Raw genomic sequence first — 27784 nt, forward strand, 5'->3', positions numbered from 1 at the left:
CCTTAAAGACCTTTTAGTGGAATTAAAATGGATCAGCTTTGGGACACTTGGGACACTTGGTTGGCTCAGTCAGCTGAGCATCCAACTTTGGCTCAGGTCATGATCTTGCGGTTTGTGAGTTCAAGCCCCAAGCCCCACATCGGGCTTGCTGCTGTCAGCCTGTCAGCGGAAAGCCCACTTGGGATCCTCTGTCCCCCTCTCTCTGCCCTTTCCTTGCTTGTGCTCTCCCAAAGATAAATATAAATGGATCAGCTTCACTTATCTGCAGCATCAATGATAATGTGGACTGCATAAGGCAGGGATCACATCTGTCTTGATCACTACTTTATCCTCAGTGCCTAGCATGATGCCTGCTGTTCCATAAAGTCTTGTCAAAGAAATTCATGATGACAGGAAGCTATCTCATGTGCTGAAGGTGGCAGACAGGCGATGGGAAAGGAGCTGTACCTGGCTCCATCATGGGCATCTTTGCTCTAAGAGATCACGGAGAGCAGGTCTTAATGAGAATGTTCTTAGTTGTTCCATCTGCAGCACTGCAGTATTTGCTTGAACACAAGAGTGGGCACATGTCCGCCAAAAGTCTCCACATGGATTCTTGCTCTGCCTGCCCTGGTTTCCCTCCAGAGATCTACATGGTTTACTACTTCACCTCCTTCAGGTCTACTAAAATGTCACCTGTAGCAAATACTGTAAGTGACCCATCTGTGTGTCCTGGCCACCTTCCAACTGCCAAATCTGTATCTATGCCAGAGAGCCCTCCCCATCATCCAAAAAGCACCAGGACATTGACAGCCAGGGGAGCAGCTCTCAAACACTGTTGGCTATTTATACTTTACTCCCTCAGCCGTTGGAGTGGGAGGGATAGAACCACTCTAAGTTTCCCAGAATTTGTTAGCAGGATTGAACTTCATTTGCCTCCCATGGGAGCTAACATAATTGTACACCCTTGATGGGTCACCTTCCCCCTCCCATGACACCTCGCAAACGAACTACCTTAATTCAAATCTTTGATTCAGGGTCTGTTTCTGGGAGAACTCAAGCTAAGACATTTACCTTTCTAGTAACGTTCCCCCCATCCTCATCTCCTCCCTACCTCCTCCCTACTTTATGAGTTTCCATGGCAGGTACCTGACATACTCCATATTTTACTTACTTATTTGGTTGACTACTGGTCCCCTCAACTAAAACATAAGCTTCATGAGGACAGACCGAAATGGTTGTCTGTCATATTCATTACTCTGTTGTGCTGTTGCTACTGTCCAGAACAGCACCTGGCACTTACAATGATTTGTGGCAGAATTAGTAAATCTGCAGCTGTAGAATAATCCATGAACCCAAAGTGTTGGAATAGAATAACTGCTTAGCAATTTCAGGTTATGCTTCAGTGTGGTGGAAGGATACTTTAAATTATTTTTTAATGTTTATTCTTGAGAGACAGAGACAGAGACACAGAGAGTAGGCTGGGGGAGGAGCAGAGAGAGAAAGGGAGACACAGAATCCAAAGTAGGCTCCAGGCTCTAAGCTGTCAGCACAGAGCCTGACGCAGGGCTCGAACTCACAAACCACAAGATCATGACCTTAGCTGAAGATGGATGCTCAACCTACTGAGCCACCCAAGTGGAGGATACTTTAAAAATTACTTTTGAAAAGCACTCAACTCTCTGTACTTCAAAGGCTACCAATGTCCCTCCGGGTTGTGCAGCCTTTAAGTTCTATTAGATTTGCTTTCCTGGAGTGTAAGCATGGGACAATACTCCTGTAAAGTCCTGTGTGTCCCAGACCAGCACAAGGCTGTTTTGCATCAGTGCTTGTATGTGATTTCTAGAAGTCCTCTGGGCACTCTGCTGTGCTGTGCCAAGGAGAACACTTAAGACGTAGGTTCCTGTATTGTCCAGGCTGTATATTGGGTTTGGGGTGTGAGACTGTAACTGCCACCTTTTAGAGCCAACAGTGACCCTTTGGCCAGCAGAGTTTGGGGGCAACACTTTCATACCAAGACCCTCTAAAAACTGGGGAAATGACTGTGTCTTTTTTTTTCTGTTTCTCTGATAGGGGAAGATCTTGGGAATATGTGGGAATGTTGGAAGTGGAAAGAGCTCCCTCATTGCAGCTCTCCTAGGACAGGTAAACTGTGAAGACAGAACATTGACATGACACTGAAATGTCAGGTTCTCTACCTGCCGTGTTTGGGATCCTCTGAGAACAGTGGACCCAGTGGTTGGGCTCAGCTGCACTGGACACTGTGAAGACAGTTGATAGTGATTTTCAGGGGGTTAATGTTCTCATTGGCTCCATGCCTCTTGTCCATGTATGGCTGAACTTTTCATACATTCTTGGGTTTGTCTCCTAAGGACCTGTGTTAAACACTGACTGTTTCCTTGCCTAGAACACCACCTTTGTCAAAGGAAGAGGAAAGTCATTAAATCCATGTTTTTTCCCATGACTTGGGCCATCCTGATTAGAAAGGCCAGTAAGTCAACTTGGTAGGGAAGGACCAAGAAACCTAAGACTCACCATGACTCTAGGTCTGTTTTTCCCTTTGTCCATATCCATATCCCCAGTGTCTGCCCACAGCAGCAGCTCAGTCAAGCCTTCTTTGATGGAGTGGCTGAATGCATGCATCAACTAACACAGCAATGTGCCCTCAACTTCTCTGCAGACCTCATGGTAGGAACAGGGAGGAGCCCAGGGGTCTTGTCCTTTGTCTGCTACTTCTAGCTGTGTGACCCCAGCAAAATGCCAGGCCATTTATTGTATTCACAAGGCTCTAAATTGATATAGTTTCTCATCCCAAATGAATGAATATTAAGTCCTCTTTCTTCCCACCCTGCTGTTCCTAGAGAGAAGCTTGGGTGCCTGTAGTTGGGAGAGGAGGAACCTCTGAAGAAATGAGGACACCAGGCTCAGAAGAATCTGCTAGAATAGGGTGACTTCTTTTGGCCTCAGCTGACTCATTTCCAGAAAGAGTGACAACTCCTTCCCTGTCCGAAGGAGGAAGTTGGGGCAGAATCCCATGAGCTCCTAAGGTTACTTATGCCCTGGGATTCTGTTGTGTGTGCCTGTCATAAATAGCCCTAGAGTCAGCAGGTGTGTTACAGGTGACCCATCCCGATTGTCTATCGAATAACATGAGGCTCTCCACAGAATCCCATAAAAGATGAGCCAACTTCTGCTCAGATATCTCCAGCAATGGAGAACTAATTATTTCACAGCCAGTTCCCTCTTTGGAGAGTTTTGATATATGGAAGTGGAGTTTGCCTCCTTTTAACTTCTACCCTTTGTTCCGCTCCTTTGGAATCTCTCAGAGAAAAGAGAATCTATCTCCCATGTAACAGTGGTGAGATTAGATGCCTCACCATAGTCACTGGGATAGGGGGTGGCAGGGTGGCTGATGAGTGGACTCTAGACTGCCTATGTTCAACACCTGACTCAGCCTCATGCTCATTATTTAATCTTGGGTAAGTAACTGAGGCTCTCTGAACCTCAGTTTCCTTGTCCGTAAAATGGGGCTTAGGAGGGTTGTGGTGAGGATTAAATAAGATAATGTATATAATAGTTATAGGATAATTCCCAGGGCCAATCATGGTGACCAGCATTTTGTATGCACTTAACCCAGTGCCTGGCATAGCCCCTATTTATTTTGCCTATTATTATTACCATTATTGTCATTATCTTTTTCTCTTCTCCAAGTCTAATGTTCTCTGTCTCTTGGGACATTCCTGAGGTGAAATTGTGTCCCATCCCTTGACCTTGGCTATCTTCCTTTCCTGTCCACAATACACAGCTGCTGCTGCATCAGCCCTGAGCACCTTTTAGAGCCATCTCTTGCATATGTCCTCTCTTGCATATGTCCTCTCCTGACAGCTTTGAACATGGCTTCACCACCAGCTGTCAGATGCCCACAGTGTGGTATCATCTTAAGTGCACTTATGTACTTGGGGTCACAAACTAGAGCACATGCAAGTTTTTAATTGGATTGTTCAATGTGCTACATGAAATTGGATTTCCACTCCTCTTGAAGAATGAGAAATTCTGGCTGCACCAGGCCTGCATCCTTGGTACCAGGCCCTGCACCAAATGTGCAGGCTGAATTGAGGCTGCTTCCTTGAGACAGAACACACCAGGACCACCATCCATAGCCATGTAGGCTATGCCCTGCCCCTGGGGCCTGGCTGAGGGGGGTGGGATATAGCCAGTGTACCTGCAAAAGGAAGCCTTTGTGATGTTGAGTCCTTTCAGAAGGCATCTTATTCTGGCTGCACCAAGGTGCCATGTGGCCTCTCTGGCCTACAGCAGGACTCACCACTGCCTCTTCTGTGACATTCCTCCCTGGCCCCTTGTAGGTTTTTGACTTTGAGACCATCATTCTACACATCTGGGCTTTGCAGTATGTGGACAAGACATCTTGTTGACCCTCTTGCACCATCATAATTAATGTTCATAGAATAAGTGGGTGGCAAGTGTGCAGTGGGTCCCTGAAGAGAAGTCTGTGAGGTTTGGCTTCTGAAGGCATTATGGTCTTGTTACTCCAGATGCAGTTACAGCAAGGGATCGTGGCACTCAATGGGACTGTGGCCTATGTTTCCCAGCAAGCATGGATCTTTCATGGAAATGTGAGAGAAAACATACTATTTGGAGAAAAGTATGATCACCAAAGGTAATATTAACTTTGAAAGCATGAGGCCCTTCAGTATTTGATTCCTTCTGCTACAGATGCCTATGCCATTGGTAATGATTGCTAATTCCTTTAATGAATTCTGATTAAACACTCATCAGAGCCAAGTGAGTGTTGGTTTTCTCTTCCTAACCCAAGAGTTCAGGAGAGGTGCCTTCTGCAGACTTGTGATCACACTCTAAGAAATGGATGGAATCAGCACTTCATTCCCAGCACACAGTAGCATATGTTCTGAGGTTCTCTGTGAGAGTGCATATGTAGTCTGACTGGAGAAAGATATATCTGGAAATTTGCTTTAGGCCAAGTAACCAAAACTGCTCAAAATTGTGAGCAGCAAGTACACAATTAATCAGCTCTGAAATTATTAATTGACATCAGTCAACCACAAGAATATATTGCTGTTAATGTCCTCAAAATTATCTAATGGAATAAAAACAAAGTTCATGTCATAATTTTTGTATACACTTTGTGCCATTATCTTTAAGCTCTGGAAAATAATAGCTTTCTATGGTTCTCTGCTGGGTTTGGTATGCTGCTGTGTACATTCTCTCTCTAATGAGAATTCTACAAACACCCATTTAGGGAGATCCTGGCATCATATCCCCATTTTACAGATGACGAAGCTGAAGCTTAGAAGGAGAGTTGACCTGCCCAAGGTCAAGGCTATTAAATGGCAGTGATTGAGTCCTGAATGCCAGGGTAACATCATTTATTCTCACTGGTGTTTCCTGACATCTGGGTCCCCCTGAAACCTCCCTAAGCTCCATGATGCTGAAGTAAAGACTAGTGGAGTTGGCTTTCAAAATCTGCTGTCAGCTTTCCAGTTATGGTCTGGACTTTCATATCTTATTTTTTGAATGCACAAACTGTCCTTGCTGACTGACATTGGCCAGCATGTGTGAGTTCCCAGCAAGAGGTCTATTACTTCCTCTCATCTTCCCTGGCCATGGCATCCTGCTGCCAGGAGGCTCAAGAGTGGCAGGAAGTTCTGATCAGTGCAGGAGTCCTTGGCACCAGTTGCACTGCTCTGCTCAACATTTCCTGGCCTGACTTTACCTGTGCCTCTTCCCTGCCCCACCTGGAATTGCTTTTCTTTCTTCAGTAGCAGGCTAGTAGGAGGTATTCCTATCCTTATCACTTAGAATGTCAGGGCAAATATTTACAAAATACCTGCAATATGCAGGGCCATGAAGGATTATGGGGGACAGAAGGGTGGCTCAGATGCGTCATTACCCCTCAGATGTTCAAGTCCGGGAAGGGGCTGTAAGAGATGTATAGAAATAACAGTGCACCAAGAAGGAATGTGCCAAGTGGCAGGAGGCTGTGCTGGATTGTTCAGTGACAGCAGAAATCATGAGAGGAAAGAGAGGGTAGTGCTTGAATTGGGCCTGGTAGGGTGGATTAAGCATCCTTTGTATGTGGCATCTCTAGCAGAGGCTTTGCTCCTAGGGCAAACATAGTGGCTCTCAGGCCCCAGGAAGGAAGGAAGGTGAAGGGAAGCTTAAGATGGGGGTGGGGGTGTCAAAGGGATGAAGATGTGCTGAGCACTCTGAATCTCATAGTTAAAGATTGGCAAGGGTAATAATATTAATAGTAACCATCAATGATGGAGAATTTGCTATGCACCAGAAATTGTGTTAATGGATTTACATATGTGTTCTTGTTTCCTTCTTACAACACAATCAGAATTATTAACACAATTTTATAGAGTGGAGAGTGAAGATCAGGGAGGTACAGTCACTTCTCCAAGGTTACCCAGCTGGATTCAAATGCAGATTGTTCTGGGGGTGCCTGGGTGGCTCAGTCTGTTAAGTGTCGGACTTTGGCTCAGGTAATGATCTCATGGCTTGTGAGTTCGAGCTCTGCATTGGGCTTTGTGCTGACAGCTCAGAGCCTGAAGCCCACTTCGGATTCTGTGTCTCCCTCTCTCTCTGCCCCTCCCCCTGCTTACTTTCTGTCTCTCTCTCTCTCCTTCAAAAATAAATAAAACATTAAACAACAAACAAAAAACAAAAAACCCACCAAATGCAGATTGTTCTGATTTTAAAGCCCCTGGTTTTTCAAAAAAAAATTTTGTGAGTATAGTTGACACACAATGTTACATTCATTTCAGGTGTACAACATAGTGATTCAACTTCTCTGTATGTTATGCTATGCTCACCTGAGGTGTAGCTACCATCAGATACCATGTAACTCTATTACAATATCATTGAGTAGATACCCTGTGCTGCACCTTTCATCCCCATGGCTTATTTATTCTGTAACTTGAAGGCTGTATCTCCCACTCTCCCTTCAGCCATTTTGCCCATTCCCTCCCCCTCCAACAACCATTAATTTGTTCTCTGTAGTTATGTGTCAGATTCTGCTTTTTGTTTGTTTATTCAGTTGTTTTATTTATTTATTTATTTATTTATTTATTATTGTCTTTGTCTATTCATGCACCAACACCAGTCTGCTTCTTTCTTTCTTTCTTTCTTTCTTTTTCTTTCTTCTTTCTTTTTAAATATAAATTATTGTCAAATTGGCTAACATACAGTGTGTAAAGTGTGCTCTTCGTTTTTGGGGTAGATTCCCGTGGTTCATCGCTTACATACAACACCCAGTGCTCATCCCAACAAGTGCCCTACTCAAAGCTGATCACTCATTTTCCCCTCTTCCCTACCCACCCCCCATCCACCCTCAGTTTGTTCTCTGTTCTAGGAGTCTCTTATGGTTTGCCTCCCTCCCTCTCTGTAACTATTTTTTCCCCCTTCCCTTCCCACATGGTCTTCTGTTAAGTTTCTCAAGATCCACATATGAGTGAAAACATATGATTTCTGATTGACTTATTTCACTCAGCGTAATACTTTCCAGTTCCATCCACACTGTTGCAAGTGGCACGATTTCATTCTTTCTCATTGCCAAGAACTATTCCATTGTATATATAAACCACATCTTCTGTATCCATTCATCACCTAATGAGCATTTAGGCTTTTTCCATAAATTCGCTATTGAAGGTGCTGATATAAACATTGGGGTACATGTGCTCCCATAAATCAGCACTCCTGTATTCCTTGTAGTATCTACTTGTAATTAGTATCTACTTGTAATTCCTACCAGTGCTATTGCTGGGTCATAGGGTAGTTCTATTTTTTTTGTTTTTGTTTTTTTGTTTTTTTTCAATATATGAAGTTTATTGTCAAATTGGTTTCCATACAACACCCAGTGCTCATCCCAAAAGGTGCCCTCCTCAATACCCATCACCCACTCTCCCTTGCCTCTCACCCCCCATCAACCCTCAGCTTGTTCTCAGTTTTTAAGAGTCTCTTATGCTTTGGCTCTCTTCCACTCTAACCTCTTTTTTTTCCTTCCCCTCCCCCATGGGTTTCTGTTAAGTTTCTCAGGATCCACATAAGAGTGAAACCATATGGTATCTGTCTTTCTCTGTATGGCTTATTTCACTTAGCATAACACTCTCCAGTTCCATCCCAGAACTAGACTCACAAACGTATGGCTAACTAATCTTTGACAAAGCAGGAAAGAATATCCAATGGAAAAAAGACAGTCTCTTTAACAAAGGGTGCTAGTAGAACTGGGCAGCACCATGCAGAAGATTGAAACTAGACCACTTTCTCACACCATTCACAAAAATAAACTCAAAATGGATAAAGGACCTGAATGTGAGACAGGAAACCATCAAAACCCTAGAGGAGAAAGCAGGAAAAGACCTCTCTGACCTCAGCTGTAGCAATTTCTTATTTGACACATCCCCAAAGGCAAAGGAATTAAAAGCAAAAATGAACTACTGGGACCTTATGAAGATAAAAAGCTTCTGCACAGTAAGGGAAACAACCAACAAAACTAAAAGGCAACCAACGGATGGGAAAAGATATTTGCAAATGGCATATCGGACAAAGGGCTAGTATCCAAAGTCTATAAAGAGCTCACCAAACTCCACACCCGAAAAACAAATAACCCAGTGAAGAAATGGGCAGAAAACATGAATAGACACTTCTCTGAAGATGACATCCGGATGGCCAACAGGCACATGAAAAGATGCTCAACATCGCTCCTCATCAGGGAAATACAAATCAAAACCACACTCAGATATCACCTCACGCCAGTCAGAGTGGCCAAAATGAACAAATCAGGAGACTATAGATGCTGGAGAGGATGTGGAGAAACGGGAACCCTCTTGCACTGTTGGTGGGAATGCAAATTGGTGCAGCCACTCTGGAAAACAGTGTGGAGGTTCCTCAAAAAATTAAAAATAGACCTACTCTATGATCCAGCAATAGCACTGCTAGGAATTTACCCAAGGGATACAGGAGTACTGATGCATAGGGGCACTTGTACCCCAATGTTTATAGCAGCACTCTCAACAATAGCCAAATGATGGAAAGAGCCTAAATGTCCATCAACTGATGAATGGATAAAGAAATTGTGGTTTATATACACAATGGAGTACTACGTGGCAATGAGAAAGAATGAAATATGGCCCTTTGTAGCAACATGGATGGAACTGGAGAGTGTGATGCTAAGTGAGATAAGCCATACAGAGAAAGACAGATACCATATGGTTTCACTCATATGTGGATCCTGAGAAACTTAACAGAAACCCATGGGGGAGGGGAAGGAAAAAAAAAAGAGATTAGAGTGGAAGAGAGCCAAAGCATAAGAGACTCTTAAAAACTGAGAACAAGCTGAGGGTTGATGGGGGGTGAGAGGCAAGGGAGGGTGGGTGATGGGTATTGAGGAGGGCATCTTTTGGGATGAGCACTGGGTGTTGTATGGAAACCAATTTGACAATAAACTTCATATATTGAAAAAAAAGGAACTAGAAGCAAAACAATAAAGAAATCCCAAAGCCAGAATAAGAAGTGAAATCATAAAGATCAGAGTGGAAATAAATAATATAGAATAAAAAAACCCCAGTAGAACAAATCAATGAAACTAAGAGTTGGTTTTGTGAAAAAATAAACAAAATTGGTAAACCCATAGCCAGACTTCTCAAAAAGAAAAGAGAGAGGACCCAAATAGATAAAATCACGAATGAAAATGGATTTATCACAACCAATCCCTCAGAAATATAAGCAATTTTCAGATAATACTATGAAAAATTATATGCTAACAAACTGGACAACCTGGAAGAAATGGACAAATTCGTAGACAGCTACACACTTAAAACTCAAATGGGAAGAAATAGAAAATTTGAACAGACCCATAAGAAGTGAAGAAATTGAATCAGTTATCAAAAATCTTCCAACAAATAAGAGTCCTGGGCCAGATGGCTTCCCTGGGGAATTCTACCAGACATTTAAGGCAGAGTTAATACCTATCCTTCTCTAGCTGTTCCAAAAAAATAGAAATGGAAGGAAAACTTCTGGACTTATTCTATGAAGCCAGCATTACCTTGAATCCCAAACCAGACAGAGAGCCCACAAAAAAGGAGAATTACAGGCCAATATCACTGATGAACATGGATGCAAAAATTCTCAACAAGATACTAGCAAATCGAATTCAACAGTGTATTAAAAGAATTATTCACTATGATCAAGTGGGATTCATTCCTGGGCTGCAGGGCTGTTCAATATTCACAAATCAATCAATGTGATACATCACATTAATAAAAGAAAGGATAAGATCCATATGATCTTGTCAATAGATGCAGAAAGAGTATTTGACATAACAGATGAACATAAGGGAAGGGAAACAAAAATAATATAAAAACAAGGAGGAGGGCAAAACAGAAGAGACTCATAAATATGGAGAACAAAACAAGGGTTACTGGAGGGGTTGTGGGAGGGGGTATGCGCTAAATGGGTAAGGGGCACTAAGGAATCTACTCCTGAAATCATTGTTGCACTATATGCTAACTAATTTGGATGTAAATTAAAAAAAAATTAAATTAAAAAAAAGCATTTGACAAAACACAGCATCCTTTCTTAATAAAAACCTTAAAGAAAGTTGGGATAGAAAGAACATACTTAAACATCATAAAAGCCATATATGAAAAGCTCACAGCTAATACAATCCTCAATGGGGAAAAACTGAGAGCTTCTCTCCTGAGATCAGGAACATGACAGGGATGTCCACTCTCAGCACTGTTGTTTAACATAGTGTTGGAAGTCCTAGTATCAGCAATCAGACAACACAATGAAATAAAAGGCATCAGAATTGGCAAAGAAGTCAAACTTTCACTTTTCGCAGACGACATGATACTCTACATGGAAAATCCGAAAGACTCCACCAAAAGACTGCTAGAACTGATACCTTAATTCATCAAAGTCACAGGGTACAAAATCAATGTACATAAATCGGTTGCAGTTTTATACACCAGTAATGAAGCAACAGAAAGAGAAATAAAGAAACTGCACCATTTACAATTGCACCAAGAACCATAAAATACCTAGGAATAAACCTAATCATTTGTGTTTTTTTTTAATTGCACATGTGAGTGAAATCATATGGTGTTTGTCTTTCTCAGTCTGACTTATTTAATGGACCTAGAGGTCCAACCTAGAGGATGGACCTCTAGGTCCATCCATGTTGTTGCAAATGGCATGATGTCATCCTTTTTAAAGACTGTGTAATATTTCATCACACACACACACACACCCATCACACCCATCACATCTTCCTTTTCCATTCATCTATCAATGGATACGTATGTTGCTTTGATATTTTGGCTACTTTAAATAATGATGCAATAAAAATAGGTGTGCATATATCTTTCAAATTAGTGTACTTGTTTTCTATGGGTAAATACCCAGTAGTGGAATCCCTGGATCACATGGTAATTCTATCTTTAATGTTTGAGAGGCCTCCACATTATTTTTCACAGTGACTGTACCAATTTAAATTCCGAACAACAGTGTATGAGGGTTCCTTTTTCTTCACATCCTTTCCAACACTTGTTACTTCTTGCCTTTTTGATTTTAGCCATTCTGACAGGTTTAAGGTGATATCTCAGTGGTTTTGATTTGCCTGATGAATAATGATGTTGAGCATCTTTTCATGTGTCTTTTGGTCATCTGTATGTCTTTTCTGGAAAAATGTCTACTCAGGTCCTTTGCCTCTTTTTTAAAATCAGATTGGTCTTTTTGGTGTTGAGTTGTAGAAGTTCTTTTATATATTTTGGATATCAATGCCTTATTGGGTATATCATTTGCAAGTACTTTCTCCCATTCAGAAGGCTGCATTTTTTGTTTTGTTGATGGTTTCCTTTACTGTGCAAAAGCCTTTTATTTTGATGGAGTCCCAATAATTTATTTTTTCTTTTGTTTCCCTTGCCTTAGGAGACATACCTAGAAAAATATTGCTACAGCCAATGTCAGAGAAATTATGGCCTGTGTTCTTTTCTAGGATTTTTATGGTTTCAGGTCTCAGGTTTAGGTCTTTAATCCTTTTGGAGTTTATTTTTGTGTATGGTGTTATAAAGTCCAGTTTCATTCTTTTACATGTTGCTGTCCAGTTTATTCAGCACCATTTATTGAAGAGACAGTCTTTTACCTGTTGAATATTCTTGTCTCCTTTGTCATTGATTAATGACCATGTAAGCAAGTGTTTATTTCTGGGCTCTCTATTTTCTTCCTTTGATCTATCTATGTGTCTACTGTTATGCCAATACCATACTGTTTTGATTACTACAGCTTTGTATTATATCTTAAAATCTGGAATTGTGATACCTCCAGCTTTTTTTTTTCTTTCTCAAGGTTGCTTTGGCTACTTGGGGTCTTTTGTGGTCCCATATAAATTTTAGTATTATTTGTTCTAGTTCTGTGAAAAATGCTATTGGTATTTTGATAGGGATTGCATTGAATCTCTAGATTGGTTTGGATAGTGTGGACATTTCAAATTCTTCCAATCCATGAGCACAGTGTATATTTCCATTTATTTGTGTCATCTTCAATTTCTTTCATCAGAATTTTATAATTTTCAGAGTACAGAACTTTCATTTCCTTGGTTAAGTTTATTCTTAGGTAGTTTATTATTTTTTCATACAATTGTAAATGGAATTATTTTCTTAATTTCTCTTTCTGCTACTTCATTATTAGCTTATAGAAATGCTACTGATTTCTGGGTATTAATTTTGTATCCTGTAACTTTATGGAATTCATTTGTTACTTGTAGTTTTTTGGTGGGGTCTTTAGGATTTTCTATGTATAGTTTCTTTTTTAAATATAAAATTTATTGTCAGACTGGTTTCCATACAACACCCAGTGCTCATCCCAACAGGTGCCCTCCTCAATACCCATCACCCACCCTCCCTTCCCTCCCAGCCCCCATCAACCCTCAGTTTTTAAGAGTCTCTTATGGTTTGTCTCCCTCCCTCTCTAACTTTTTTGTTTCCTTCCCCTCCCCCATGGTCTCCTGTTAAGTTTCTCAGGTATAGTTTCATGTCATCTGCAAATAGTGACAGTTTAACTTCTTTGCCAATATGAATGCCTCTTATTTCTTTTCCTTGTTTGATTGCTATGGCTAGAACTTCCAGTACCATGTAAAATAAAAGTGGCAAAAGTAAATATCCTGGTCTTGTTCCTGATTTTAGAGCAAAAGCTCTCAGTTTTTCACCATTGAGTATGATATTTGGTGTGTGACTTTTTCATATATGGCCTTTATTATGTTGATATATATTTCCTCTAAACCCACTTTTTTTGGGAGTTTTTATCTGAAGGATGCTGGATTTTGTCAAATGCTTTTTCTGCATCTATTGAGATGATCATATGATTTTCAGCCTTCATTTTGTTGAGGTGGTGTATTATGTTTATTGATTTGCAAATAATGAACCATTCTTGTGTCCCCAGAATAAAACCCACTTGATTGTGGTGAATGATCGTTTTAATGTATTGTTAAATGGGGTTTGCTAATATTTTGAGGATTTTTGCATCTATGTTCATCAGGGATATTGGCCTTTCTTCCTTCTCTCTCTCTTTCTTTCTTTCTTTCTTTCTTTCTTTCTTTCTTCTTTCTCCTTCCTTCCTTCCTTCCTTCCTTCCTTCCTTCCCCCCTCTCTCCCCCTCCATACCTCCCTCCTTCCTTCCCTCCCTCTCTTTTTTGTGTTCTTTGTATGGTCTTGGTATCAGGGTAATGCTAGCTTCATAGAATGTATTTGGAAGCTTTCCTTCATCTTCTATTTTTTGGAATAATTTGAGGAGAATAGGTATCAACTCTTCTTTAAATATTTGGTAGAATTCACCTGTGAATCCATGTGGCCCTGGACTTTAAGTTTTGGTAGTTTTTAAAAAATATATTATTACTGATTTAATTTTATTACTAGTAATTGGTCTGTCAAAAATTTCTATTTCTCCCTGATTCAGGTTTGGAAGATTGTGTAATTAATTCTAGGAATTTATCCATTTCTTCTAGGTTGCCCAATTTGTTGTCATATAATTTTTTATAGTATTCTCTTAGAATCTTTTGTATTTCTGTGGTGTCCATTTTTACTTCTCGTCTTTCATTTCTGATTTTAATTATTTGGGTCATTTCTTTTTCTTGATGAGTGTTTATCAATTTTGTTTATCTCTTCAAAGAATCAGCTTTTGGTTTAATTGATATTTTTTCCTGTTTTTTTTTAGTCTTTACATCATTTATTTCTCCTCTGAGCTTTATTATTTTCTTCCTTCTACTCATCTTGGGCTTTGTTCTTCTTTTTCTAATTCCTTTAAGTATAAGTTTAGATCATTTGAGTTTTTTATTGCTTTTTAGGAAGGCCTGTATCACTATATACTTCTCTGTTAGAACTACTTTTGCTGTGTCCCAAGGATTTTGAACCATTGTGTTTTCATTTTCATTCGTCTCCATGGCTTTTTTTATTTCTTCTTTGATTGCTTCATTGACCCATTGATTGTTAAGTATCATGTTGTTTAGACTCCACGGATTTGTGTTTTTCCAGAATTTTTTCTTGTGATTGGTAGTTTTATACCTGCTGTAATTAGAAAAGATGTGTGCTATGATTTCAGTCTTCTAAAATTTATTGAGGCTTGTTTTGTGGCCTAATATGTGATCTATTCTGGAGAATGTTTCATGTGCACTCAAAAAGAATGTATATTCTGTTGTTTTTGGATAGAATGTTCTTTATATATCTCTGAGGGTCATCTGGTTTAATGTGTCATTCAAAGACACTGTTTTCTTACTCATTTTCAGCCTGAATGGTCTATCCACTGATGTACATGGGATGTTAAAGTCTTCTACTATTATTGTATTACCATCAATTTGTCTCTTTATATTCATTAATATTTGCTTTATGTATTTAGGTGCTCCAATGTTGGATACATAGATATTTACAATTGTTATATCCTCTAGTTAGATTGATCCCTTTATCATTATGTAATATTTTGCCATTATAATCATTATAATACTGACATAATTTATCATTATGTAATACTTTGTCTCTTACTACAGTATTTGCTTTAAAGTCTATTTTGTCTAATGTAAATATTACTACCTTGCCAAAGCCCCTGATATTAACCACCATGTATACCACTCCTAAAGGTGGCATGTGGACATGATGCTCAGGGCTATGCCCAGCTTCTGCTCCAGGGTATTGAGTGCTGCCAGGGGCCAGTGTGCCAGCTGAAGGGTAACTACTCATGATCTGCCTGCTCACTCTCTTGCTGGTAACCTTTGTTGGGAAGGTGTGTCTTGCAAAGTCTGAGTTGTGAGACTTTCCCATTGTCATGCATTGAGAAAGAGGATCCCAATGATGGTGATGATGGTAATGATATCAATTAACCAATAAATCAATTAGTCAACTAATTAACCTTTGTGGAGGCAGGAGGCCTTTCAAGTGGTACAGAAACCTAGGGTCCAGTGGCTGGAACTGGCTGCTCCTTGGATAGGGCATGAGCTTGAACTCCATGGAATTCAGAGCAGGAACCAGTTCCTGAAGAAGCTATGTGGTGTACTCTGGTTCCCTGGGAGAGATTCTATCTAGAGTGGGGGCAGTCTGAGTGGGAATGAGGTACAGAGAAAACCCAGGGAGGAGGGTGTGAAATTTTCTCATAGCTTGGGATCTGGACATCTCTGAGTTCCTGCCTACTAACTTATTGACTTTCCTGGATCCCTTGCTCTCAGTCCCCCAAGGAGAGGGACTGGGGTCATGCCCAGTAGGTCATGGGATCCCCAGCATGATGGGGGATCCTGTCCTTTGCAGGATGAGTGGCTGATCTGAGCATCATGGCTACTGAGAGTTGGTTAGGGTCTTGCCCATTAGAGTCCCTACAGGCTGGACCAGGGCTAGAAAGTGCACAATGCTGAAGGATATTCCAAAGGGCTGGGAGGTCTAAGGAACTGAGATCTTATTCCTGCTTGGCCTCTCTGCTCCTCAAGCAGCATTCTCTGTGCCCAGTGTCCAAAAGTGTCTCAGGTGGAGAAAGGTTGCTTTCTCCAACCTTGTAGGAGTTACTGGTGGATAGAGGACCATCTTGGCACAGATGTCAGAATCATCATTAGTAATCACCCCAACATCCTGCTATTATACCCTCCACCAACACACATCTCTTAGCCCACACTTGTCACTCCCTTCTCTGACTCCCAAGAGCAGTGCTAGCAGTTGGTGCCCCCAGTTTTGTTTTTCAGAGGTTCCATGTGCATTGATGTCATCTTCCCCTCAAGGCAGGAAGCCTGTGAGGGGAGGGGCCATCCCTGACTCAACTCCACATAAGGAGTGTGGGGATGCCTATGAGTCAAGGGGAAACTGTCCTTGGGACATCAAAGATGAAGCAACTGGCCACCTCCCTGCCTTACCCCATTGACACCAGCAATGCCTTTCCAGGCAACCCAGGGAAGAAATTGTGTCTTTTGTCATCACACTGAAATTTCTGTCCACAGGTATCAGCACACGGTTCGTGTCTGTGCCCTCCAGAAGGACCTGAGCAACCTTCCTTATGGAGACCTGACTGAGGTGAGCAGAGCTGGGAGCTCAGCTCCACTGCAGTGGCATGGCAGCATGGCTGCCCAGGTGGAAAGGGGGAGGCTGACAGGCCCCAGTTCCATCCACATTTAGATGCCCTGGAGGACAGAAAGGTCCTAAGAAATGTGGGACCAGCCAGGTTCTACCATCCTGAATTCTCCATCTTGTTTTATTCTTGGGGGATTATTACAATGGATGTGGTACCAACTCCACCTGTGTTGGGTTCAGCATTGTAACTCCTGGGGCCATTCCCAGTCTGCCTATTATCTTAGAAAATGTTTCTGTTGGAAGCTGCTTCCTTATCTCATGGGCTGGCTCTGTCCTCTAAAGACAGAGGTCCAGGGGTGCTGCATTGTGGCTGGAGTCTCAAGGGCCCCTTCTTGCCTCATTTTCTCTGCCCTCCAAACATTACTCCCAGCTGCTTGTCCCAAGAGCTGCCTGCGTCCTTGGTGGAGTCTGCCAACTCGGGTGACTTGGGTGGGGAGAAGTCACTGTGCCATCTTCCTGTCTCCCGATCCCAGTGTGTCCTCTGCTTAGTCTCCACACTTTGCCAACCCCCTAAAGGATACCAGAGAGCTAAAGCATCTTGAAGAAAGACCAGTTTGGAACACATTGCCTTTCTCTGCTGGTGCCCTTAATGTGCCTGTGTCAAGGAAATGGTCACCACAGCCATCCTGGCCTGGCATTCAGGACCTCTCTTGCTGCAGTCCTGGCCCACCTTCCCAGGGTTTGCTTCTACTCATCCCTACCTGCCCACCTAAGTGTGCACTTGCCTTCTAGCTTTCAGACCTCTGTTTTTGCTATTGTTACCACCCTTTGAGTTCTAACCCCAAATCCACCCCCTGGAGGGGGAGACTTCCCTTTCTTGAATCTTGTGGACTGATGTAATTTGCCCCAGAATACTTGGCTTATGCTTCTCAGTTGGCATTTGTTAAATCCTGCTTTGCACCATTATTATGTGTGTAACTGACCAGGCCTCCACTTTCTGCTAATATGTGAGCTCACAGTAGATGGGAGACTTTTTTGGTCCAGCTTCATATGTCTTTCCCCAGTGCTCAACCCAATGCCTGGCTGAATATAATGGGGGTTCACTTTGGGGTCAGTTGGACAGAATAACCTATAGTAGACTATCTACCTTTTCATCTCTTCTACAAATACTCAATGAGTGCCTGCTCTGGGTCAGGTGTGGTGCCAGGCCTTACAGATATAGTGATGAACAAGGTAGACATGCCTTCTGCCTTTGTAGAGCTTAGAAATCCTAGTGGGGGTTGGGAGTTGATCCACAAGCAAGCAAATAGAGACCCCCCTTGTCCATCTGCTCCCAACCTCTTCTCCCTCCTGTTCACCTGTCCACTCTCCCAGATCTTTCTGCTCAACAGTTCCCTTTGGTGTTAGTGGTCAAGACATAGCCCCTCCCTATGGTATATGCACCGGAATGGGGCTGTTGTAAGCTAGGTCCCCCCCACTCAACATTGGAACGAGTTTTTCCCCTAGTTGCCACCGTCCACCAGGCTTTCTGCAGAAGCAAATATTCTACTTCCCAAGGCATATGATGCAGTCCAGGGTCCTTATAAGGGGTGGATGAGCTGGGACATAGTAATGATCAGAAGAGTCTTGCGAAGCTTCAAGAAGTTCTTGCTCCCTGAGGACTGCAGGGTGGGGTTGGAACCTAGAGATGGGCAGTAGTATTGCTCCTGTCTACAGATTGGGGAGCGGGGCCTCAACCTCTCTGGGGGACAGAGGCAGAGGATCAGTCTGGCCCGTGCTGTCTACTCGAACCATGAAATCTACTTGCTGGATGACCCCCTGTCAGCAGTGGATGCCCACGTGGGGAAGTATGTCTTTGAGGAGTGCATCAAGAAGACGCTCAGCGGGAAGACCATCGTTCTGGTGACCCACCAGCTGCAGGTGACTGGGACTGGCAGGATCCATGAGGCCATAGGATGGGTGTGGCACCTAATGCTCACAGAGTCTTCTCTTCTGCCTAAACCTGCCTCTCCCATCCGAGGTTGTCTTCACCTGGACAGGGTCAGGGAGGGAGCAAGGTGTGTAGGTTACATTCATGATTCTCCCAAGCCATCCCATCTTTCATATAGCCCTGCCTGATCCTCTCTGTGCATGGCTCCTATTGGTCCTAACTTTGGATTCAGTGGGGCTGAGACCTTTCTTTACTAGAAGGTAGATTCTCCAGGAGCAGTGGACCAGGCCAGGAGGTCCTGGGAGTGGGATAGGGGGCCCAGATGTCCCTGGTATCACTAACCAGGGGGAAAGGCTGGAGACCAGGACTTTCGGGCTAAGGCAAGACTCTTCTCCTTGCTCAGAGCCACTCTCTCAGGCTTAGGAACATGAATCTTGCTGAGGGGTTACTGAGCTTGCCTTGAATGGCTTGGCAGGTTGGGGAAAGTTCTCACAATGTCAACTTCATCGAGGGTTATGAATGCCTTGATGAATCAAAGGAATCCAAAACTCCCCTCCACTCTGAGACAAACCAGATTTCCCCCTGACTCTTCCTCTCCACAGTGAGCCCCTAGAGGTGTGTGGTATGTTCGTGTATATCTGTGTGTATATACATGTGTACATCTCCTGCTGGAGGAGAGATCCCACAGGAGTGACCTACATTGAGAGGACTGTTGGAGCAGAAATCCTGTTCTTTCCTCTCCTACCACCTATGGGGAAAATGTTCAACAGGGGCCTGGTCTGGGGGTAAGAAGCAGACCTCATGGCCTTTGCATGGGTAAGTCAACCTAGGGAAGGGGGAGGCAAATGAGGTTTCCATGGCTACAGGATGTTCTGGCCAAATTTTCTAAGATCTTCTATCAGTGTCTAGAAGGGCCAGCTTGAGAAGAGGGAAATTTTTTAAAGACCTAGGAAAACTGTTTCTTCCCATTGCTGTAGCTCTGCTTCCAGCCTCTTTGCTGAGGATTGGAGTTCTCAGAATAAACTCCAAGCATCTGAATTTTGGGTTCCCTCTGAGTGGGCTCAATCACCTCTGGGAAGCATCCAGTGGAGCTGGTACAGACAAGTTCCTCAGCTGGCCAGTCGTCAGAGTGGAAGAGAAGGTTGGATTTCTTCTGGACCCCCATGAGGCCAGTGGAAATGGGGTCTCACCCAGCCAGGGTGCTAAATGTTGTAACCACAGCTCTGCACTGTGAAGGTCCAATTCTTGGAGACCACCTGTAGTGGGGAGGGCTGTCTTCCTGAGGGGTTCTGGGTATCTGGAGGGGGACTTGTGGCCCCTGACAAATGTGGGCCATGGCTGTCCTTGTAGGAGTTCTGACTGGGGAGTCATCACATCAGACTGTTGGAGTCTTTGAACCTTGATGACTAATAGCATGACCCCAGGCAAGAAATATCTTTTCCCCAGGCCTTAGTCTCCTCAAAGAGTCTACCTTTCTCCAAGGTCATTGTCCCTCACTTTTTGAGTGTTGAAAAATGCAAGCATCCACAAGATGGCACTGGAGTCTCAGTCCAGCTGTCCATTGTTAGGGAAGAGGGGGCTCAGAGCCCCTGAACCAGAGCCCCTGGGTTTTCTAGAACATTTCTCTGCTGCTTTTACTTTTGGGCCCATAGCCAATCTGGACGCTTCCCAGGGCTTGGGCTGGACAATTGTTCTTCTACTTGAGGAAACAAATGAAATAAGAGCTGCGGTTGCCACTGAAATCTAACCCAGGGTCAGATTTTGTGAGTTTGCAGAACAAAACTGCTCAAATCATGCAGGATCTCACTGGTGTGAACTGGGGAGGGAGGGTGCTCACTAGCCAGAGGACCTTCACCAGGAGCTCCCTTGGCTGCAATGTGGGCCCTCACAGGTAGAAAAGGCTTTGGGGCTGTTGCAGGCCCCATACCAATGTCTCAATTTCCATATCTGGAGAATGGACTGGTAACAAAGCTGCCACTTCCTTACTGGCTTGTGGGAGATTGAGAGATAAGAGACAAAACAAGATCAGGCTTTGAAAGGTAAGAAGATGCTGTATAAAGGCTAGATGTTATTTTCAGGAAAAAGAACCTCTCAGAGAGAGTCTCAACTGGACATTAAAAGCCAGTCTGTTCCTGCTTTGGCTGTCTGGGAAAGTGGACAAGAAGCTGAGTCATTAGTCCAAGGGAGGCAGAAAGGCTGGAGCTGTGCAAGCTGTCAGAATGGCTGTCATTTGGCCTTTTGAGCACCTTCCCCATTTCCCCAACACCCAATGGGGAGAGCAATGACCAAATGTAGCCACTTCTCTCAAGCTTCTAATCAAGTACATGAAAAGCTGATTTGACCATGGGTAGATCCTGGGTACAGGGAAAGACTTCTGGCCTATATTGCAAAGGCTTCTTTGGGCAAAACTGTCTTAAATCTCATAGCATCTTGCCCCTGTATGAGGGACTTTCTGATCTTAGATGGGTTGACCTGACCCTCACTCCAAATGGGAGGAAACCCCTTTTAGCAGAACTCTTTGATTTCAAGAGTGATATGCAAATGAAGGGAACTCAAACCAGGAAAATAGAAGTGCTTTGGGCAAAAAATGTGGGATGCCATATTAAATGTAGTTATATTTTTATTGTACAGATAAATCTGGTGTAAATTCCTGAGGCCAGGGGGTATGGCTTGGTGGCCGGGAACTGCTCCATGTTCTGCTTCTTGTGGGCTAGATGAGGATGATGAGGTGGGCTTGTAACTTTATAGCAGCAGAGTAAGGCTGTTGCTGGGGTCACATTTCCCCTTTCCACCAAACTTCGTCTTGCAGTAACTTGTCAATTTTATATTCCAAATTCTCCTGCTCCCCGATCTGATTTCTTAGCAAGGCAGCTCATTTAGGGAACAGTAGGAAAGGAAGAGTCAATGTGCATCATAGTGACAACCAGAGGCTCCCTTTGTACTTGTGACACCAGTGTTCACTAGATCAGTGCTTCTCAACTGGGGGCCATTTTGCCATTTAGAGGGCATTTGTCAATATCTGGAAACATTTTTGCTTGTCACAACTGGGATGGGGGTGCTATTGGCATCTAGTGGGTTAGAGAGCAGGGAGGCTGCTAAATATCTTACTATGCACAAGACAGCCCCCCCGTTCTGCCCCAACAACAAAGAATCATCTGGCCCTCAGTGCCAATAGTGCCAAGGTTGATAACCTCTGCACTAGAGGAACTTGGAACACCACTGGATGGGAGTTTGGCACCACACTCTTCTCTTACCAGGCAGAAGTTCACTATAGGTCACTTTAATATCTCTGCAGTTCTTGGAGTCTTGTGACGAAGTCATTTTGTTAGAAGATGGAGAGATTTGTGAAAAGGGAACCCACAAGGAGTTAATGGAGGAGAGAGGGTGCTATGCAAAGCTGATTCACAACCTCCGAGGGTTGCAATTCAAGGTAACTCTTTGTACTGGGGTGCAAGAGATGGGGTCCCTCCTTTGCAGTCTCCAGCCTGGGAGAAGTCCTGTCATTTAGCTTTCAGAAGGTATGTCATTTTGTCTCCAGGATCCTGAGCACATTTACAATACAGCCATGGTGGAAGCCCTTAAGGAGAGCCCCACTGAGAGAGATGGAGATGCTGGTACAATCTGAGTTCGAAACGCTCTTCTCTTATTGCCCGTGGCTCATGAGCAGACACAGATCTCTCTTTATTTCTCACCCTAGTTTTGGATCCAGGAGATGGGAAAGATGAAGAAAAAGAACCTGAAACGGACTCAGAATTTGTAGACATAAAAGGTATTTGCTATTCGTTCCCTCAGTTACATAGTCGTAAATATTGGGTGAGCATCCACCATTCTTGATAGAGAAATGTGGGCACAGTGTATGTCCTTTTGGGCAGCTAGGATTATACAGTTTACCATCATGTGAGCCTAGGGGTTCAACTGCCTGAGTCCAAACTCTGACTCAACCAATTACTAGTTTTATGAGTTTGTGCAAGACACTTGGCCACTCTGAACCTTAGTTTCTTAATCCATAGAATGGGAAAATAATACTACCAACTCCTGGTTCTTACAAAGATTACATGAGAAACTGCAGATAAAATGATTAGCCCAGTGCCTGACATACAGTAACCCTCAAGAGTAGTTATTACTGTTATTAGTTAGAAAGGTCAAAGCACAGCACATAGATTGATTAAAGGCAAAACACACATAGGAGCTGTTTCACACTCTTTATGGGAAGCATTGAGAAAGGATTTTGCAGCCGTGAAAAGATTAGGACTAAGTATTCTTCTCTGTGCTGGGCACCATGTTAGTCTGTGTGGACAAAAATATGCCCCTTGTCTCAAGACCTTATGGTCTGGTGGGGGTCACAGGAAAGGGGATAATCAGAGGAACTGGACTCAGGGTAATGGGGATTTGGGGTGGACATAACAAGTCAGGGAGGGCCTTACAGAGGGGAAAACCTGGGGACTGGTCCCCAGAGTTTTCCGGGGTCACTGTCATAAGAAGGTGGGGGCTGGGGGGATTTGGAGTTGAGGGCAGGATGGAATTCTGGGAAGAAAGAGAGGAGAGATGTGGGAGATAAGCATGGTGAGGGTATCGTCAGGCTGCCTCTTCTCATCCCCACCCTGCATCCATTCAACACTTGTTGAGCATCTACCGGGTGCGCTGCCCAGGGCTGGGCACCAAGCAGACAGGGGTCTAGATCCACCACTTCTTTCCTCAAAGTGCCCATAATGAGGTGGCTTTCCAAGTTAGAGCTCTGTTCCTCAATAATGTGTAGCTGGAAAAAAACCCCTCAGTGTATTTAATCAAGTTTAAGATACCATCCATTTTAAGATCACCATCGTTTTATGTACCACTTAGAAAGAAAAATCTTTGCCAATTAGATGATATGGCATACTACAGAATGGAAGGCACATCCTGATTTCAGAGATGTTAAAATGTGAAAAAAAATGTGAGTCTTTGAATTGAAATTTGGCACCATTAATGGTGCTTGTGACAAATGCATGCATGTTTGGAAAGACAGCATATTTTTATCGCTCTGGAGGCTGCCAAGGCTGAAGTGAGGTACTTGCCATCTCTTTCGTGCCTTCTCAGGAAAGCTCCAGGCTGCCCAGGATGTGAGCTCCTGTGACCAGAGTAAATCCTGCTCCTCTTTTCTTTCTCATCCCCCTTCTCTGGAGGGGAAATCGAACATGTGAAATGCTCTGAAAGTTATAGGAAAGGAGCCAGTTAAAGGTGGCAGTGCCCAGCATGCCTGGCATCAGGGCATTTTTTAAAGCACAGCAAGGTGAACAGAGAATCAGCAACATTCCAGGCTGGGCTGGCAGGCTGCAAGGGGATTTGACCAGTTCCTTTTGTGCTCCAGGATGCTGTTCGTTATGCTCTGCCAACCCACCTGGGCATCTCATTTTACAGGCCCGGGGAGAAACACAACGAAAGTCAGGCTGAACATTTCAAAGAAGCACAAAGGTTCCCAGGCAGAGGGTACAATAGTAGCTTTATTCATGGAGGCACATTTGAGGTGTGACAGCTATCCCTCTCAGAACAAGATGCAGTGGGTCTGTGTGCAGGGGCAGCCTCGGGTCTAGCTCTATTTATCTCTGTTTATAAAAGCTATGTATGGTGTAGGATTCTGCTTTGGAGCTGGCATTTTCATGCTTCTCTATGAAGAAGAAGAATGGGATGAGTACTCGGTTCTGACTGCTGGATGTTTAGCCAAACATCCGTATACCTCTGGATGTGGTTTCCATGAGAATTTGATGGTCATTTTCCTTTCCCTTTGGAAAGTGGAGAGGACTTGGGGCAGCCACATGGATGGAATCAGGAGCCCATGCAGTGGCTGACCAAGGAGATGCCCTGGGTTTCTTCTTTGAGGCGTGAGCTTTGAGAAGACAAGAGCCACCTGGTTCCTGGTCACCCTGCAGTAACTGCTGTGGGTGCCTTTAGCACTTCAGCGCATGTAGCCTGACTCCCAGCTGTATTCCTTTGCCCAGGGGCTCTCTCTGGAAACTGCCAGCCTCAGGTCAAGCTAGAAGTGCTGGCAAATTAACCCCCCTGCAGGGAGGAGCCCTCATCCAGTGGCCAATGGGAGTTGTAGAAATATCCCAGATCCCTCTGGTCAGGTGAAAAGCCTGCTCCACACTGGCTCTGACATTTCTCTACATGAGATTAAGCTCCAGTTGTCCACAGGGATCTCTGGCTTGGTGATCCCTTGGTGAGATGCCTTTTTGTTGCTGCCTTTCCTTCCCTTTCCTACTCCCTCAAGCTCCTGAATAAGCTGCATGCACTCATACCCTCTTCTTAGAAACAGCTTCTGGAGAACTAGACCACAGCAATCCATATCCCAAGGCTGAGCACATAGTAGGTGCTTAATAAACATTTCTTGAAAGATTGAAAGCCACTTGTCTTACAGGGCTGTGATGAGAAAATAACACAAGAAAAAGTGTGTTGGGAATTTCAAAGCATAGGATAAATGGAAGGAGGGGGTGGAACTGCCGCCCCTTCTGATGGTGGTGTGGGGTATGCAGGAGAGGTGTGCCTGCCCCTCTGGGCTCCTGCCCTACCAGCAGGTGACACAGGACTTGTGTCTGTCTCTGTAGTTCCTCTGCACCAGCTCGTCCAGACTGAATCCCCTCAGGAAGGAACCGTGACCTGGAAAACGTATCACACGTACATTAAGGCTTCTGGAGGTTTGATATAAAACAACGGGTTTCTTGATTTAATTTGCATTAAAAAAAACCGTCCTCAAACTGTTGGGTTCACATTTTATAATTTCCTTGACAATTACTCCTTTTATGCTGGACCCATTTGTCAATGCTTTTATTCCCCACTTCCCCCCATCTCCTCCTCCCCGGGCCTAAAAATCTGAAGTCTGATAATACAGCCTTTTAAATGGAATCACCCTTTATCTCCATTAAAGCTGCCAGATGCTATTTATTGAAACTGAATGAACAGCAGCATGAACCAGCCATGGTTCTTCCGCACCTCGCTGCCTCATGACTGAGTACAGCAGCCATCCGCTCATAGCCTGCCTTCGGTGCAAGATTCCCATCTCAGTGTGCAAATACCTTAAACTTTTATTTCTTGTCTCTCCCCAGCAAGACGGTTTTTTTATTTGTTTGTTTGTTTGAAGAATATCAAGTTGCTTCTATTAAGGTGCATTTGGTGGTTTTTGTCAATATATTGGCAATTTGGACCCATTTTCCAACCAGGTAGAACACACGTCCCCATTGGGGTTCAGGGTCTCAACACCCAGACTTGTGGTAGTAGCCTGGAAGGTGGTTCCCAGGGGCGGGGACCCTGTTCCTGCAGGCTTTGAATTTCCCATCAGGGTTGGACCCACAGCAGACTCCTCCTCTGTAACTCTCTGGACCTCTCCCCTCCTCTTGTAGGGTACCTTCTCTCTCTCTTTGTGGTGTCCCTCTTCCTCCTGATGATCGGTAGCTCTGTCTTCAGCAATTGGTGGCTGGGTCTCTGGCTAGACAAGGGCTCACAGGTGAGTTTCCCTTTGGCCTTGGGGAATGTTGAGTCAGTTGATGGATAGTAGGAACACACACAATGAGCCTGCCACTGCCCCTTTCCATGAAGTTGAGATCAGCTGCCTACACAATTCAAGTCCTGAAATCCCCTTTGATTTTTCAAGACAAGCAGGGCATCTGGATTTCTCTGTGCCACCTTCAGATTTTAAAGGATTAGCTAAGAAGATTGTGGTTGTGCCAGGCAAACTCAGCATGTCTGTGGAGTCATGCCTGTGTAGGACAGAGTCAGTCTTGCAGCCTCCACTGTGAGGCACCTCTCAGGAGGCCCTGGAGGGGCCCAGGGAAACCTAACATGGACTTTAACCTTCCTGCCTCTGAACATATACTGGCATCTTATTGTTGACACTGTGGGTGTCTGAGTGTTCCTTCTCTTTCTGCTCTCCAAAGTCCCTCTACAGGAATGGGATATGCAAAAGCCAGATTTAGTCCCTGGTTGTGCTGCAGAAGCACCGTGTATCTTTCTGAGACACTGGGTATCTGCCACCCAAGGCTCTTCTCTAGACCGCAGCCCCACCTGGGAAGGACTGATAAGTCTGCTCTTGCTGGAGCTTGCTAAAAACTCTCCTAGCTTTTGGCCGATGGCTTCTAAGCTTTCCTGGAGCCCCTGGGAATGCTGTGGGTGCATCCTCCAAGTTTACATTTTGGTATAGTGCTGTTGCTATGACAACCAAAGTGAGAAGGCATTGGGGAGACATAGGCAGGGGAGAAGTCACTACAGCTCTCCCGGAGGTTGGCACAGCTTCCTGGGGTCATTCCCAAGGGGAGAAGCCAGTGGGTGCCCTGCACTGTGCAGGAAGAGAGCCATCTCTGGAATATTCCCCCAGATCCTCACTGGCTCATGAAGAGCTCAAGGTTTCTGGTCTGGATGGAACCTCCTCCTAGGTGTGGTGCTTCCTCAGTGAGCCAGCGCCATTGGCTAATTGAGCATGCAGCAGTGATGGCAGACCCAGGTGTTTGCCTGGCCCCCCCAGACACTGTGGGCACAACCTGATGCATAGTGAAGACTCCTCAGTTCAAGCTGGGCCTTTCATCAATTAGCTCCCTAGGGATGCTTTTGCTTTTATGGGTGTTCATCCATCAGCTGTCACCTCTGGTTTACATTTCCGCTATTGCTGTAATCAGCAAAATGGCATTTAGAAGAAAGATGCTTGTTTGCTCCCCAAAGGCAGTCTTGACTTTCAGCACATGGCTCAGAGAAAAATGGAACTGCCAATTTCTCGGGAGGAAGAGATGGCTTCTCCCTAGAAATGTTAGCAAAAATGTGTGTTCTACGCCCCCCACCCCCAGCAGGATGGAGCTGCATGTGGTCTTCTTGAATTTTCCTAGAGTCCTGTGGTTCACCAGTCTCCCTCCTCCCCACCAGAGACTTCAGGGAAGTGGACCAATGCCTTCCAAGGTGCCCCTTAAGGAAAGGAAAGGGAGGGGGTTGTGGAGCTGGTCCACCCTACAGAGAGACCCCCCACAAATCCCTAAAGGTCTGGTGGCTTCTGCCAGGCAGGTTCCTGATACCCTGTCCTGTATGGGCTGCCTGAGGGCTGTTCAGCTAGCCTCTTGGCATCCAGAGTTCCTGTGCTTCTGTAATCTTCCTGGCCCAATATCACCTCTTGTCTCCTGAGGTGTAGCTAGCTTCTGGGACAGAAACTATCTGTCTGCTGTGCCTGCCTGGTTTGTCTGTTTTGCTTTTCCCACTGACTGTGCTGAGACTTATAAATCAGGTACCCCTTGGGGGCTGACCACCCAACAGGAGGACCCATGCAAAGTTCCGAGGCCCTCAGAGGGAA

At 44.2% G+C, this 27784-nt stretch overlaps 1 protein-coding gene across 2 annotated transcripts in view; it reads left to right on the forward strand.

Moving 5' to 3' along the window:
- LOC125917047 (ATP-binding cassette sub-family C member 12) overlaps positions 1–27784 on the forward strand; it is a 62250-nt gene that overhangs the window by 12945 nt on the left and 21521 nt on the right. The window contains exons 8-16 of one of the 2 annotated variants that reach the window (XM_049623305.1): positions 2053–2124; positions 4533–4657; positions 16487–16559; positions 18273–18476; positions 21782–21916; positions 22025–22100; positions 22184–22255; positions 25065–25154; positions 25857–25960. In XM_049623305.1, coding sequence (XP_049479262.1) covers positions 2053–2124; positions 4533–4657; positions 16487–16559; positions 18273–18476; positions 21782–21916; positions 22025–22100; positions 22184–22255; positions 25065–25154; positions 25857–25960 — 951 coding nt within the window. The remainder of the gene's footprint in view (positions 1–2052; positions 2125–4532; positions 4658–16486; positions 16560–18272; positions 18477–21781; positions 21917–22024; positions 22101–22183; positions 22256–25064; positions 25155–25856; positions 25961–27784) is intronic. The other variant, XM_049623304.1, reaches the window with a different exon arrangement.

The sequence above is a fragment of the Panthera uncia genome, unplaced genomic scaffold (assembly GCF_023721935.1).
Source record: "Panthera uncia isolate 11264 unplaced genomic scaffold, Puncia_PCG_1.0 HiC_scaffold_1427, whole genome shotgun sequence".
Lineage (NCBI taxonomy): Eukaryota > Metazoa > Chordata > Mammalia > Carnivora > Felidae > Panthera > Panthera uncia.